General features: G+C 44.9%; 1 protein-coding gene across 2 annotated transcripts in view; it reads right to left on the bottom strand.

The window, feature by feature from the left end:
- The window catches only part of ITFG1 (integrin alpha FG-GAP repeat containing 1), a 162,938-nt gene that overhangs the window by 101,750 nt on the left and 44,464 nt on the right, over positions 1 to 16,724 (bottom strand). The window contains exons 7-8 of one of the 2 annotated variants that reach the window (XM_069966249.1): positions 3,914 to 3,975; positions 2,409 to 2,493 (exon numbers count right to left, since the gene is read on the bottom strand). The exons of the other annotated variant lie outside the window; for it this stretch is intronic. Of the exons in view, the coding sequence (XP_069822350.1) occupies positions 2,409 to 2,493; positions 3,914 to 3,975 (147 nt within the window). The remainder of the gene's footprint in view (positions 1 to 2,408; positions 2,494 to 3,913; positions 3,976 to 16,724) is intronic. 2 annotated transcript variants of the gene reach the window in all.

Consider the following 16,724-nt stretch of genomic DNA (forward strand, 5'->3'; position numbering starts at 1 on the left):
TAATTATCTTCTACTGATTCAGAGTTACATTATGTTTCATACTGCAGAGCTGCAATCACTATTCTGATAATGATTTCTGATCACTATTCCCAAAGTTATCAATCTTAGACAAAAACGCAACTGATCACGGCTTACCCTTTGCTTCTCAAATAAGCTGTGACTGGTTCGTATCTGTCTAAAACAAATCAAACACACTTTTGTCTTACACTGATATATCTGGGCCACAGTGTACATACACTACTCTATACTGATTCTGTGTTACAGCTTCTATCCTGCTCTTGAGAGCTGCACTCACCATTCTGCTCTTTTATCTAAAAATACAAAACATTACAATAATAACAAACGATAATATAATAACACAAATAACATTTTGAGTGCAACAACGACCATCATTTAATGCCACAACAGCCTTACATTAGATTGCATGGAATCATGGCCATAGTTTATAAACACTGTGTACACTACGCCGTGCTTCTCTGCGGACGCACAAAAACTGACATGTCTATTTTGTGCATCGCTATTCAGTCAACAACGGCCGCACAAAATAGGCTGTGCACAAAATGCAAAATAAGCTCCTGGATGTACTTTACATTGTTCTCCATGGCTATTTGGAGTGCGGGCACACCCGAATGTGCCTGCATTCCAATTAAAATAAAGTGATGTTCACCCGGACAATCAGCTGGGTGAACATCACAGACAGCGAACATTGTTTGATATGGTCACGTCAAGCAATGGTCGCTGTTTTGCCATGTAGAAACATGGCCTATAAATGTATTGGCTGGTCCAGACTCATTGACACCAAACACACATTGCTGTAATAACAGCCACACTAAGGGTCCTATTACACGGTCCGATCATAAACTAAACAAGTGCCGATCTGCTAGATTGGTGCTCATTTACTGAGCAGTTAGACAGACTATCGGGCAGCAAGGGCTGCACAGATATCATTAGCGATGTCTGTGCAGCACTTGCCCTTAGTGTAAAATAATAAAGTAATAACTTACCCTTCAATGTTTCCTGGTGTTCATGGGCCTCCTCCAGTGTTCTCGCAGGTCGCCGGTCACTCAGTCAATCATAGGCTGCAGCCTGTCTCGGCCAGCAACTGGCTAAGCTGCCAGCGCGTGTCTCAGCCTGTGATTGGCTGAGCGGCTGGAGGCCTGTCAGTGTAGAGAAGGCAGAGCTGCAGATACTGGGGAAGGCCTCCGAGGGCACTGGGGAAGGCCTCCGAGGGCACCAGAGAAGGCCAGAGGACCCCAGGGAACGTAGTACTGTGAGTTAGTACTTTATTTTTTATACTACAGTCATCAGCCATTGGGTGCGCATCACTATTACATGTAGCAATGGACGCCTGACGATTTTAGGTCAGGACCTAAAGAAACGATTAGCCGATGATTGTTCTCTCTATTACAGGGAGCAATAATCTCTCTGTGTAATAGGGCCCTTACTTTTATTAACATACACTTCATACACATGCAAGAAACAAACCAAAAGACTAACATGTCAGCATTATTCTACCACTATAAAAAGAGACAACAGGTTGAGGCACAGGACAAATCCCCCAAAGATAAGATGCTCTACTAGCAACCAGCTTTTCATAGTCCAATGAAGTTACTGTCTACAGGAAACCCCAGAGCTCCCTATTCTGCTGGTTGCTATAAGCCATCACCACTATTTCTTTATTTGCTTGTTCTAAAAAACATTCCAGAAAGCATCTAAGCAGAGGCTTATATAAATGTTTGTCTCTGAAGCAGCATAAATATATCATAATTAAGTGGGATTTATGTCATACATGCACAGTAACAGATGATCACAGGGAGTTCCTGCAACAGGTGATCAACTCACAGAAAAGAATCATCAGTCGGTGGAAACAGCTTTTGGACTTTTATGGTGCGTTCACACCTACAGGATCTGCAGCTGATTTTCTGCAGCAGATTTCATTTAAATAACTGAACACAACATCAAATCTGCTGCAGATCCTGTAGGTGTGAACGCACCCTTAGGGTATGTTCCCACTACAGAACACGCATGGAAATTTCAAGCAGAGGCCATGTCAATTCTTTCTGTGAAGAGAGACCTTGCGTGTTCCATAGTGGGAACTTGCCCTAATAGATTTCAATGGGAGGTTTTGGTTCCGGATATCAATGGTATGAGGTCCCAATCCTGCACTGATTGTGCAGTGATTTATTCAATCGAATCAGGATACAAATCAGAAAAGCTTCAACTCTCTCAGTCATTTCCAACATGACTCTGCTAGCTTTCAATTGTAGAGACCTTCAATCCATTTGTGAATGTATAGACTTTCTATGTTTCCTGATACCTCTTCTTTTTTACCATTTGTCCTTTGCTTTTAATACAACTTAATAAATTACATACACAGAACAAAAACAAAATCAGGATTTACTACTTACCAAAATCAGCAAAAACAGACTGTCCGACGATCTTGGCATCCTTTGGCTTCGAGGCAGTGACTGTGGCTCCTGAGAAATTTCCACCCTTAGAATAAAGTATAGCAAGATAATAACATTCTGGAAAAGGAGTTACTGTCATTCTTAAAGGGGTTATTCAGCCTTAGAAAAACATGGATGCTTTTTTCCAGAAACAGCACCACTCTTGTCCAGTTTGGATGTTGTTTTGCAACTTAGCTCTATTCACTTCAATGGAACTTCAATGGAGTTGCAAAACCCCACCCAAACTGGAGACAAGGCTCATGCTATTTCTGGAAGAAAGCGGCCAGGAAAACTCCTTGAAAATCTGCATCAGGGAAGCAGGGTATAAATACCAGCTTTATCCCCTTTTGCACACTCCTGCCCGTTTTTTCCATTTTCCAGTTGGCAGCTGCAACTTCCAGTCTCCTTGGGTAAGAAAAACGACTCTTTGATGGTACATTAAGCATCTTGCAGCAATAAAAGGGTTATGTAATCAGGCTCACTTGAGTTTTACACATCTCAATATGTTTTCTTGTACCTTGGCCTGATTAATGCTCATGCAATCAGGAGAATTCTCTGGTGGCAATGTGGAGCAGAGGGCTAGGACTTGTTTAAAACCTGAAGTGGAGTGTTATGTTAAAAAAAAAAAAAAAAAAGTGCCAGCACAGCTTTAAAAAGAAAATCCATGAAGACTTAAGATACGTCCCGTGGAAGCGGTGCCTGTTCACAGAGCAGAGTACTGGCACATGCAGCAAGCAGAGCTCCCTTAACAGCTGATGCCGCAGCAGGGCCCCGGTTAACAGGAACATTAGGGCAGACTGATTACCTAATTGTCAGTCATAGAAACCTACACAGGCAGAATGCATGGCAATGATTTATGATTCCGCCCCTGAATCCTAAGAAAAGTTAAACTGGTCCAAAAGGAGAAATGTATAACACAACACAACAACTACAGCTACTGGGACGTCACATTTCTTTCGCCGCTCAAAGCTTAACCTAAATAATATTTTATAGTAACTTTCATAAAATGTATTAAATGGCATACACAAATTCAAGTGACAGATGAGAACTGGGATAAGTTACATTCTGCTGCCCTAGAATGTGCTTCATAAGGTTCTGCAGCTGCTAAGGTGCATACATTGGCAACCTGTCAAAAAGGGATGTGGTGAATACGGCAGTGTGTAGACAGTGGGCTCATAAGGTTTAATGGGCTGACCGTAGTTAACTAATGACAAGTTAGGCCTATATTCTGAATACACGGGACTAAGTGGTAACTTACCTTTAAGAGACTGTGTAACATACATGTGATAAGAACATGTAGTGGTAACTAAGGTGTGTATTAAGAAGTTCTGCAGCAGCCAAGATAATATGAGTGTATTATGACATTCTGCAGTATTTGAGACGTATCCTATGATAATTCTGAAGCAGCTGCAGTGTAGATTTTACATTTCATAACACTTCACAATCTGTCCATCTCATTTTCTTACCTGATTGTCCCAAGTCTCAAACTGAACACTTTTATCATCTGCCAAAGTTGTAAGAAACAGGTCTGGAGGGAAAAAACAAAAGAAAACAGAGGTCCAAAATTACAAGGGTAGTATATAATTACAATAAGGGCACCAATACGCATGCCATGCTGTCTACCGACATGAAGATTTCATGAGGGCATGTTATGGAGGAAAGGGGATACAGCTTTGTGACATTCTGGCATGACATAAGACCACCAGAGCTGCTCTTGCTATATGCTACCTCTCTACCCTCAATGGTATTTACATCTGCTTTATCAACTTCACATTACTCTTTTTCTCTGTCTAAGGCCTTTAACATTAGTAAATTATTGAGAGCATAACTGGAAGAGAGGTCACTAGAGATGAGTGAACCTTCCGCACACTTAGGTTCGTCCAAACCCGAGTGTGTCACATTTAATTACTGGTGGCTGAAGTTCTTGGATGTAGCCCTTCGCTTATCTATAGAAGTCATATGACCCAGATGCTGTAATGAAATGTGTGGACACATGAAAGCTGAGATAAAATAGATGACTCAGCAGGAATAGTGGTGGTGGTTGTGGCAAAAAAAAAATGGTGAGTGTGTTTCTTTAAAGGACATATATCACCTAAATTTTCAGACAGATAATAAAACTTAATTTTTATCTGTGGGGGCTGCCATATTGCCAAACCTGTTTTTAAGAGAACTTAGTGACATGCATTACAACAAGATTCATAGACATAGACAGCAATAGACAGAGTCTGTCTCATTGAGATGAATGCGAAACAATACAGAGTGTACTCTGTGACCTGTAAAGAGGTCATTGCACAGGGAGCTGCTGTTGCTTTCTCTATGTACTGGTGTTACATGCTGCTGCAATGCTGTACAGATCACTTTACAGCAGCCTCCTCTTATCCCCACAGACACATCAGGAAGTCTCCGTTTAGTTTTAGCCCCAGTGGTGAAAACAAGAACTAAAAGATCTCAGGATTATTTTAAAATATTGTTAGAAAAATCTGAAAAAAATTCACAAAAAAAACTCTTATGACACATTTCCATAAGTGATTGTTTATGCGGCTTTTCACTTCAGACAATTTGGGCTGTGCTTTCAAAGAGTTATGATCGACTTTTAATTTCAATAGTAGTGAGGCCAAAAATCTGCCTGCGTAAGGGCAGCCCAAGTATCAGTCACTGCTACAGATCTGGCCTTCTACTCATGAACCAGGCTAAGATAGATAAAAAGAGCAATATACCCTAAGGCTGGGTTCACACTATGTATATTTGAGGCTGTATTTGGTCCTCATGTCAGGTCCTCATAGCAACCAAAACCAGGAGTGGATTGAAAACACAGAAAGACTCTGTCCACACAATGTTGAAATTGAGTGGATGGCTGCCATATAACGGTAAATAACTTCCATTATTTCAATACAACAGCCGTTGTTTTAAAATAACAGCACATATTTGCTATTAAATGACGGCCATCCACTTAATTACAACATTATGTGAACAGAGCCTTTCTGTGTTTTCAATCCACTCCTTGTTTTGGTTGCTATACAGCCTCAAATATACATAGTGTGAACATAGCCTAACAATGTAAGTGCCTTCCATGGAATGGAGGACAAATGACAACAGAATTTATAGGAGAGGATCATGAGTGCAGCCAATGACATCAGTAAGCGGCAGAAAATCTCTACGAAGAAAAAGCCCTTGAAGGATGTTAAATATATGATTTGGCTCAGAAAACACAGGCATCTCTATATTTTACAGCGAGATGAGTTGCTCTTTACAGCAAGACCGGGCGCCCGCAGATGATGAGGGTCAGACACTCTTTGTCATAGAATTCAATACATCAAAGGGAGCGTTTTATTAAACGTACAAAAAAAGTTAACTCGGCGTTACCACCTGACATTTAAAAATGTCAAGCAGAAGCTCATTGGCAGAGCCACGGTGCCCGAACCTGCTCCATGCAATGCAGACGCTTCTTCGCCACAGGATCTTCATACACTGTACAATCAATATTTATAGTGGCTATGTATATAAGAACAGTCTCACGTCTGTGCGGGTACTCAGCCATATGGGGCTGGGGAGGTGCTGTTCAGAGGCCTGGAAAAGCTGGATAACTAAGTAGCTATGTACATCAGGAAAAACACAATCTGCATTGTAAAATTTCAGGAGTCTGGGAAATCTAAAAGGCCACCTCTTTGGTCAGAACAGTGGAGGTCCCTGCTGCATTGGTTGTAAGAAATGTATCCAAGTTGTATATCATCTAAGTCAGTGATTTTCAACCTTTTTTGAGCCGTGGCACACTTTTTATACTTAAAAAATCCCGGGTCACACCACCAACCAAAATGACACTAAAACAGTCCATATTATACATATAGTTAATAATATAGATTCTAAATGTATTTATACTCACTCAGTGTGAAACCTGGGCCTGTTTTCTTCTCCCCCCTGTTCTTCTCTCCTGTGCTTCTCTCCACCATACTTCTCCCCCCTACTTCTCTCCTGTGCTTCTCTCCACCATACTTTTCCCCCATGCTTCTCTCCACCATACTTCTCTCCACCATACTTCTCCCCCCTGCTTCTCTCCTGTGCTTCTCTCCACCATACTTCTCTCCTGTGCTTCTCTCCCCCATGCTTCTCTCCACCATACTTCTCTCCCCCCTGCTTCTCTCCACCATACTTCTCTCCCCCCTGCCTCTCTCCACCAAACTTCTCTCCCCCCTGCTTCTCTCCCCTGTTTCTCCCCCATTGTTTTCTCCTGTTTCACAGGGGCACCATAGTTTGGGGAACTTTGTCCGCGGCACACCCGACCATGTGTTGCGGCACACTAGTGTGCCACGGCACACTGGTTGAAAATCACTGATCTAAGTGCTATCCCAAGTGACAGACTCAGCTTTGTGAATACATTGGTTATCAGTCAGCTTCTCCAGTATAGACAAGACTTTGTTTAGAACATGAGTGGAGTTTAATTAAAACATGAGGTAAATGAATTAGAAGAAGGTGCCGCTTCACGATAGGCGGCACCTCCGCATCTTACACTCGTCATTAACATAATGGAAACATAATAGCAATTTGACTTAACGTACACAACGTAAATGAAAGTTTCCAGGATGATAAGTGGCTTGGCGTGAATTTTAATGCTGCTTTAATCCTGCACAATGTTTAATAAGAGCAAGTGAAGATCGGGATTAGGGAAATGGTGTTTAAAGGCTTCAGAAAGCAGAACATTAATGAGAATTTGGTATAAAGCGAGAAGAAGGAGGCACAAATCTCTCTATCAAAGTGTAAATTATCATAGAAAATATATGGTGGAAAGGGTCATCACAGGGTACAATCTGTTACACTCATCCTTCAGTTCCTTCTATAATTCCTTCTATGTGCTCTCTATCCTCTTAAAGCATTATGCACCATGTCTAGTCTCAGATAGGAGCGATCAGTGACTGGAAGGTGGTACTGCCATACTTAGTGGAGCACATATAAGAAACTCATGCACGATTTATGAATAGGATTACTATAATGTACCACAAGAGGAGTGGGATAAATCTAGGTCATAAGTCATGTAGGAGCTGTAATGAGAGGCATGTTGGCTCTTACTTTCCTTTCCCAAAATCCTGTATGCACTTGGATAGAGAGGCAGTGCGCATGCGGAATTTGCTTGGGGTCCCCATTCTCAGGGATTTTAGAGCATGTCCAGTATTAGACAGTGCAAAAGAACACTGCAGAGACACCTTCACATGTCTCGACGTCAGTGAACTAGCCAGACCTTCCCTCCGGGAAGGAACAACCAAGCCAAAGCGTTCTCCAGTCAAGGAAACCACCTCAGCAAGGTATCCATCCACAGACAGCCGTTTCAGGGTTTTTGCCCCTCATCAGTGTGGAGTAGGTTTCTGGCTAGTGGGAGCAATGACTAGTAAGTGCATGCAAAAGGACGCTGGTTGACCTCAGGGAGATCAACCAAAACACCGCAGAGACACCATCACGTGTCTCAACGTCAGTGTATTCTAGAACATTGCCCCCTGGGAAATCGAATATGCAAAAGAACACTGCAGAGACACCATCACATGTCTCGACGTCAGTGAACTAGCCAGACCTTCCCTCCGGGAAGGAACAACCAAGCCAGAGCGTTCTCCAGTCAAGGAAACCACCTCAGCAAGGTATCCATCCACAGACAGCCGTTTCAGGGTTTTTGCCCCTCATCAGTGTGGAGTAGGTTTCTGGCTAGTGGGAGCAATGACTAGTAAGTGCATGCAAAAGGACGCTGGTTGACCTCAGGGAGATCAACCAAAACACCGCAGAGACACCATCACGTGTCTCAACGTCAGAGTATTCTAGAACATTGCCCCCTGGGAAATCGAATATGCAAAAGAACACTGCAGAGACACCATCACATGTCTCGACGTCAGTGAACTAGCCAGACCTTCCCTCCGGGAAGGAACAACCAAGCCAAAGCGTTCTCCAGTCAAGGAAACCACCTCAGCAAGGTATCCATCCACAGACAGCCGTTTCAGGGTTTTTGCCCCTCATCAGTGTGGAGTAGGTTTCTGGCTAGTGGGAGCAATGACTAGTAAGTGCATGCAAAAGGACGCTGGTTGACCTCAGGGAGATCAACCAAAACACCGCAGAGACACCATCACGTGTCTCAACGTCAGTGTATTCTAGAACATTGCCCCCTGGGAAATCGAATATGCAAAAGAACACTGCAGAGACACCATCACATGTCTGGACGTCAGTGAACTAGCCAGACCTTCCCTCCGGGAAGGAACAACCAAGCCAAAGCGTTCTCCAGTCAAGGAAACCACCTCAGCAAGGTATCCATCCACAGACAGCCGTTTCAGGGTTTTTGCCCCTCATCAGTGTGGAGTAGGTTTCTGGCTAGTGGGAGCAATGACTAGTAAGTGCATGCAAAAGGACGCTGGTTGACCTCAGGGAGATCAACCAAAACACCGCAGAGACACCATCACGTGTCTCAACGTCAGTGTATTCTAGAACATTGCCCCCTGGGAAATCGAATATGCAAAAGAACACTGCAGAGACACCATCACATGTCTCGACGTCAGTGAACTAGCCAGACCTTCCCTCCGGGAAGGAACAACCAAGCCAAAGCGTTCTCCAGTCAAGGAAACCACCTCAGCAAGGTATCCATCCACAGACAGCCGTTTCAGGGTTTTTGCCCCTCATCAGTGTGGAGTAGGTTTCTGGCTAGTGGGAGCAATGACTAGTAAGTGCATGCAAAAGGACGCTGGTTGACCTCAGGGAGATCAACCAAAACACCGCAGAGACACCATCACGTGTCTCAACGTCAGTGTATTCTAGAACATTGCCCCCTGGGAAATCGAATATGCAAAAGAACACTGACGTCGAGACATGTGATGGTGTCTCTGCAGTGTTCTTTTGCATATTCGATTTCCCAGGGGGCAATGTTCTAGAATACACTGACGTTGAGACACGTGATGGTGTCTCTGCGGTGTTTTGGTTGATCTCCCTGAGGTCAACCAGCGTCCTTTTGCAGTATTAGACAGTGGCCTCACTGACAAACACATACTACCGCACAGCGCAAATTACCCCCATGCCACACCCACATCATTTCAAACAGCACCAGCAAAATACCAACACCACAAAGCAGAAATAGATACTTCTCCACCTGTATTAAACCAGCAACACAGTGCAGAAATAAATACTGCTCCACCTGCAGAAAACCAGCACCCCACACCCATTTCCACTCTTCTACCTCTCCCCTCCTCACCTGCCCTCTACCATTCACAGCCCCCATGATCTGCTGAAGACTAGTGAGGAGCCCCAAACATAGGGAAGTAGACAGGACTATTAACCGGCCTGTCCAGGAAATACTGGAAGGTACATGGAGGAGGCACAGAAGCTTCTCACACCTCTGCTGTGGCTCCTCAGCATAACAACACAGAAGACTGTCTGCAGGGAAAAGACCACCTGGTCTATCTAGTCTGCCCTTATATAATTTCCTTTTTAGCATTTTAGGATAGTTACTGTGGGTTTACCTACCACATCTTCTGGAAGTTTATTCCAAGCATCTACTATTTTAAGGCAACATTTTTTATCAAAGTATTGTATTGCCCCCCAAAAGTTATACAAATCACCAATATACACTACCGTTCAAAAGTTTGTGGTCACATTGAAATGTCCTTATTTTTGAAGGAAAAGCATTGTACTTTTCAATGAAGATAACTTTAAACTAGTCCTAACTTTAACCCCTTAGGGACCAAGCCTATTTGGACCTTAATGACCAGGCTCATTTTTCAAAATCTGACCTGTCTCACATTATGCTCTTATAGCTCAGTGATGCTTTAACATATGCTAGCGATTCTAAAATAGTTTTTTCGTCACATATGGCACTTTGTGTTAGTGGCAAAATTTGGTCACTATCTAGTGTGTTTTTCATGAAAAACATAAAAATATCATGAAAAATTAGAAAAATATGCGCTTTACAAACTTTGAAATACTCTACTTCTAAAAAAAGAAAGTCGTATGACATAAATTAGTTACTAGGTCACATTACCAATATGTCCTCTTTATTCTGGCTTCATTTCGTAAACATATTTTGCTTTTTTAGGGTGTTACGGGGCTTAGAAATGTATCAGCAAATTATCACGTTTTCATGAAATTTCCATAACAGATTTTTTTAGGGACCAGTTCTTTTTTTAAGTTGATTTAGGAGGCTTGTATACTGGAAACCCCCATAAGTGACCCCATTTTGGAAACTAGACACCTTAAAGAATTAATCTAGGGGTATAATGAGCATTTTTAACCCTACAGGGGCTGGAGGAAAGTATTCACAATTAGGTCGGAAAAAAATTTTAAATAGAAATTTTCAAATAATATCTTTGTTCAGATTAAAGTATCTCATTTTCACAAGCAAAAGGAGAGAAAAAGCACCCCAAAACTTCTAACGCAGGTTCTCCTGAGTACAATGGTACCCCATATGTGAGTGTAAACCACTGTATGGGCACACAGAAGGGCTCAGAAGGAAGGGAGCGCCAGGTGCGTTTGCAGTGCCCCTGTAGTGCCAGCGAAGTGAACCCCCCCCCAAAAGTCACCCCATTTTGGAAAGTGCACCCCTCAAAGAATACATCTTGGGGTGTGGTGACCATTTTGACCCCACAGGTATTACAGGAAAGTATTCAAAAGTAGACAGTAAAAATGAAAAACTAGAATTTTTCCAATAATATGTTTGTTTAGTTAGAAATTTCTCAATTTCACAAGGAACAGGAGAGAAAAGGCACCCCAATATCTGTAACGCAGGTTCTCCCGAGTACAACGGTACCCCATATGTGGGCATAAACCACTGTATGGCCACACAGGAGGGCTCAGAAGGAAGGGAGCGCCAAGTAGCATTTTCATTTCAGATTTTGCTGAAGACGTTTCTGAGCGCCAGGTGCGTTTGCAGCGCCCCTGTAATGTCAGCAGAGAGGAAACCCCCCATAAGTCACCCCATTTTGGAAAGTACACCCCTCAAAGAATTCATCTTGGGGTGTGGTGACCATTTTGACCCCACAGGTATTAGAGGAAAGTATTCAAAATAAGACAGTAAAATTGAAAAACTAGAATTTTTCCAATAATATGTTCGTTTAGTTTGAAATTTCTCAATTTCACTAGGAACAGGGGAGAAGCTGCATGCCCAAATCTGTAACGCAGGTTCTCCTGAGTAGAACGGTAGCCTATATGTGGGCATAAACCACTGTATGGGCACCCAGCCGGGCTCAGAAGGGAAGGAGCGCTAATTAGCATTTTCAGTGCAGATTTTTCCAAAGAAGTTTCTGAGCGCCAGGTGCGTTTGCAGCGCCCCTGTAGTGTCAGCAGAATAGAACCCCCCCAAAAGTCACCCCATTTAGGAAAGTACCCCCCTCAAAGAATTCATCTAGGGGTGTGGTAACCATTTTGACCCCACAGGTATTAGAGGAAAGTATTCAAAATAAGACAGTAAAATTGAAAAACTAGAATTTTTCCAATAATATATTCATTTAGTTTGAAATTTCTCAATTTCACTAGGAACAGGGGAGAAGCTGCATGCCCAAATCTGTAACGCAGGTTCTCCTGAGTAGAACGGTACCGCATATGTGGGCATAAACCACTGTATGGGCACCCAGCCGGGCTCAGAAGGGAAGGAGCGTCAATTAGCATTTTCAGTGCAGATTTTTCCGAAGAAGTTTCTGAGCGCCAGGTGCGTTTGCAGCGCCCCTGTAGTGTCAGCAGAATAGAACTCCCCCAAAGGTCACCCCATTTAGGAAAGTACACCCCTGAAAGAATTCATCTTGGGGTGCAGTGAGCGGTTTGACCCCACAGGTATTAGAGGAAAGTATTCAAAATAAGACAAAAAAAATGAAAAACTTGAATTTTTCCAATAATATGTTTGTTTAGTTAAATATTTCTTAATTTCACGAGGAATGGGAGAAAAAACGTACCCTAAAATCTGTAACGCAGCTTCTTCTTAGTAAAACGGTACCCCATATGTGGGCATAAACCACAGTATGGGCACACAGCAGGGCTCAGAAGGAAGGGAGCGCCAATTTGCTGGAGCAAAACCGCAGCTAGAAATAGTTATTAGAATAGCGCAGCTACTAAAATACAATAAAAAATTAGATTACAGGTAATGTGGGGTGGTCACGGGCAACCTGGGGTGGTCACGGGCAACCTGGGGTGGTCACGGGCAAGCTGGGGTGGTCACGGGCAAGCTGGGGTGGTCACGGGCAAGCTGGGGTGGTCACGGGCAACCTGCGGTGGTTATGGGCAACCTGCGGTGGTTACAGACAATCTGGGGTGGTTACGGGCAATGTGGGGTGGTAACGGGCAACGTGGGGTGGTAACGGGCAACGTGGGGTGGTAACGGGCAACGTGGGGTGGTAACGGGCAACGTGGGGTGGTAACGGATAAACTGAAGTGCTTATAGGTAATCTGGGATGGGTACCTGTAATTTGGGGTCGTTACAGGCAATCTGGCGTGGTTACGGGCAATCTGGAGAGGGTCACTGGCAATTTGGGGTGGTTATAGGCAACGTGCGGTGGTTATAGGCAACGCGCGGTGGTCAGAGGCAACGTGCGGTGGTCAGAGGCAACGTGCGGTGGTCAGAAGCAACGTGCGGTGATTACGTGCAATCTGGGGGGTTACGGGCAATCGGGGCTGATTACGCACCATCTGGAGGGGGTCACTGGCAATTCGGGGTGGTTACGGTCAACATGTGGTGGTTACAGGCAACGTGCGGTGGTTAGGGGCGACGTTCGGTGGTTGGGGGCGACGTGCGGTGGTTGGGGGCGACGTGCGGTGGTTGGGGGCGACGTGCGGTGGTTGGGGGCGACGTGCGGTGGTTGGGGGGGACGTGCGGTAGTTGGGGGCGACGTGCGGTGGTTATAGGCGACGTGCGGTGGTTATAGGCGACGTGCGGTGTTAGAGGCGACGTGCGGTGGTTAGGGGCGACGTGCGGTGGTTAGGGGCGACGTGCGGTGGTTAGGGGCGACGAGCGGTGGTTAGGAGCACAAATTGGTCTCTGTCACTTTAAATTTTCAGAGCTGGCTGGTTGTGGAGCGCATGCGCACTTCATAACCAGCCAGGAGACCGAAGAGGAAGGAGCTCCAGGATCAGGTAACGTATATGGGGAAGGGGGGGTGACTGGGGGACGGGGGTGACAGGGGTGGGGGGCGACACACTGACACTTTTTATCCCCTGTCACCAATGATTTATGGTGACAGGGTATAAAAAGTGCTTCTTTGCACTGGGAACAGGCGATCAGCGGTATATAGTATATACCGCCGATCGCCTGCTCCGGGACCACACGGGGGGGTCCCCGATCACTGCCCCATGCTCTCCGCTACCTCCGGTGGCGGAGAGCATGGGGCTTTGATCATTTATTCATTTCCATCCCTGCGAACAAACATCGTTTGTTCGCAGGGATGGAGGCGGCCATTTTGGATGTGATGGGCGCCCGGGGAGGGGAGGGTTAGTGATCGCCCACTAGGGGGGCTGATCTGGGGTCTGATTTATACATTTTCATCTCCCCCCACCGTGGATTCACGGTGGGGGGAGATGAAAGCGATCGGCGGCGCCGGGAATACCCGTTACCGGCGGATTGCCGCTATAACGGTAATAGCGGCGATCCGCCGGTTTCGGGGGACGACGGGGGGGGGGGGGGGGGGTGCGGGGGACACATCAGATGTGGCGGCGGAAGGAGGCAACGTTCTGAAGCCTCCTCCCGCCGCCCGATCGGCGGGGGAACTCAAATCTCCCCCATAGACGCTGCGGTCGCATTGACCGCGGCGTTTATGGGGTTAACTGCCTGCAGGGAGCGCGGCTCCCCTTCGGGCAGATGCAGCGGGAGGAGGCTATGTGACATAGCCTCCTCCCGCTGCCCGATCACCGTCAGGGACAGTGGGGGGAGGCAGGAAAAGCATGACGTTTGGGGAACGTCATGTTGCGGGAACTACTTGTTTTACATGACGTTCCCCAAACGTCATTTTGCGGCAAGGGGTTAATAGTGAAGGGGAATGTAATGCATTTTTATTATGGGGGAGGGGGGGCTGGGCGAGGATTGTGATTGGTGCACTTTTTTTTACTTTTACACTAGTGTACATTACTGTACACTAGTGTAACACTCTGATCAGTTGTACAATACATTATATTGTAATATGTGACCATCCTGCTGACAGGCAATAGCCACAGCCACCCCTGTCAGCAGGATGGCATATGCATGGTGAGCCCGGGGGCCTTTATTAGGACCCCGGGATCACCATGACAACATCGGGGGACCGGACTTTGCTGCGGGACGTCGTGATCGCGTGAGTATACCCACGGCGCCGTCCGGGACCCACCGGGACCCGTTAGTTGCCGCTGTCATACTTTGACAGCGGCATTTAACGGGTTAAACTGCACAAGGTGGATTCTTTGACGAAAGCAAAGTTTGATATAAAAACAATGTTATTTCAAATACAAATCATTATTTCTAACCTTATCAATGTCTTGACTCTATTTTCTATTCATTTCACAACGTATGGTGGTGAATAAGTGTGACTTTTCATGGAAAACACAAAATTGTTTGGGTGACCCCAAACTTTTGAACGGTGGTGTACACTTATTACGGGATAAAGTGCTGATAAAGTGCTTTTTTCTAACTTCTGCAGGGCAATACAATACTTTGATAAAATTTCACCAGACTTCTCTCCAGCACATCCCTATTGTGCTCTGCACATTCGACTCCAGTGAGTGGATCAGTGAGACAATGGTCAAGTGACCATGACATCATTGCAGATTCAAACCACAGAGCCTATACTGACAATAAGTGCTGCCATTATCAGTCTAGTCTTCGTTTTGGAGTCCCTGCCAATGTCCAAGGACCCTGCGCCTCACCATTGGGGGGGGGGGGGGGGGCCTCAAGTTTGGGAACTGCTGCCAAACACAACTTGTGGACCGGTGGTGTTCTGTTTCTTCAACAAGGCAGTCAAATTTTTCTAAACCTAAAAAACTATTTTAAAGGCCTCTTTAAACAGTAAATGTTAATAGACTTTAACACTGTGTTCCCGGTTATCAGCATTAACATTTGTCCATTCCAGTTGGATGGTTTTTTACTAGTCGGAAAGCTGTTCTGTAATGGCTGCATAATACAATATAGGGGAACTCTATCATACGTCATGCTATATCTTTCAGGCCCTTGGTGACTGATATTCCTTGATGTGTGTTTTTAGTACGATCAGTTTTTATAGTTATTATTAGATGTGTACACTGTGCAATAAATACATTTTCCTCACTTGGTGATTGAAACAATAGTAGGCGAAGCTCAGACAGTACCTTTTCCTTCTGTACCTGCTCATAATGGTGGACACTGCTGAACCCAGCGTCTTCTTGTGTTTACCAGAAGTAGCAGCTGATACTAGTCAGGACTGTGCGTTTGTTGGGGAGGGGGGTGCCATTTGAGAGCATTTTTGTCCTGGTCATTCCAATCACATAAAAGAAATATTTTTTTCAGCTCTGATGTGAGATGGAGAGGCAGCTGTGCCAGTGAACTCAGCCATAAGGGGATGAATGTATTTAACCTGCTGCTCAGAATCTCCTACAGGAAAAAGTCAAAAGGTTGCCGATTGTGTTGCGGAGACGATTTCACATGTAGTCCCTGATCAGTCTCATAAACAAATGTACACTGCAGAGCGGAATTCAATTGATGCCAGAATCTGCCGCTGGTCATCTGTAAAGAGCTCCAACCCCAAATGCAAAGCTGCTAGGCATAGTAACCCTCATACACTTCAAGATGAAGAATAGCACAACAAAGATCTCTAGTAAAATATGGCTCAGAATAGCTATTTTATAGTTAAAGCAAACACTAACTAAGCCATACAAAGAATCCTTTACGACAGCTTTGCATCGACAAGGGGCAGGAACCTGAAATAGCTAGCTACAGATGGGTAACAGCCCATTCTGGTAAGCATTCAGGTGTGGCATATAATCCCCAGTTTTAAATGGGCCCTGTCATTATCAATAAATAATGTTAAATCAGCAGGGGAGGTAATATACCACATCTTTGCAATTTACTAAAGAAGAAGTCCTGTGTGTTTTTTTTATCATTATTTTAAAATCCGGCAGGTGCAGGGGGGGGGGGGGACATCATAAAGAATAACTACTTACCTCTCTCCCTGCCTGCGAATCTCTGTGTCAAAAGATCTGGGAGCCCCACTGGAAGGCATTTTCCCCCTGAGTTCTGATAAGGTCACGACTTGGGGAAAAATGCCTGACTCAGCTGATAGATGCCCCGTCAGCCAATGAGTGACTGCAGCGGTGTTCCATCCATCAGCTGGGTCTTCA

Source organism: Dendropsophus ebraccatus, chromosome 4, assembly GCF_027789765.1.
Source record: "Dendropsophus ebraccatus isolate aDenEbr1 chromosome 4, aDenEbr1.pat, whole genome shotgun sequence".
NCBI classification, from domain to species: domain Eukaryota; kingdom Metazoa; phylum Chordata; class Amphibia; order Anura; family Hylidae; genus Dendropsophus; species Dendropsophus ebraccatus.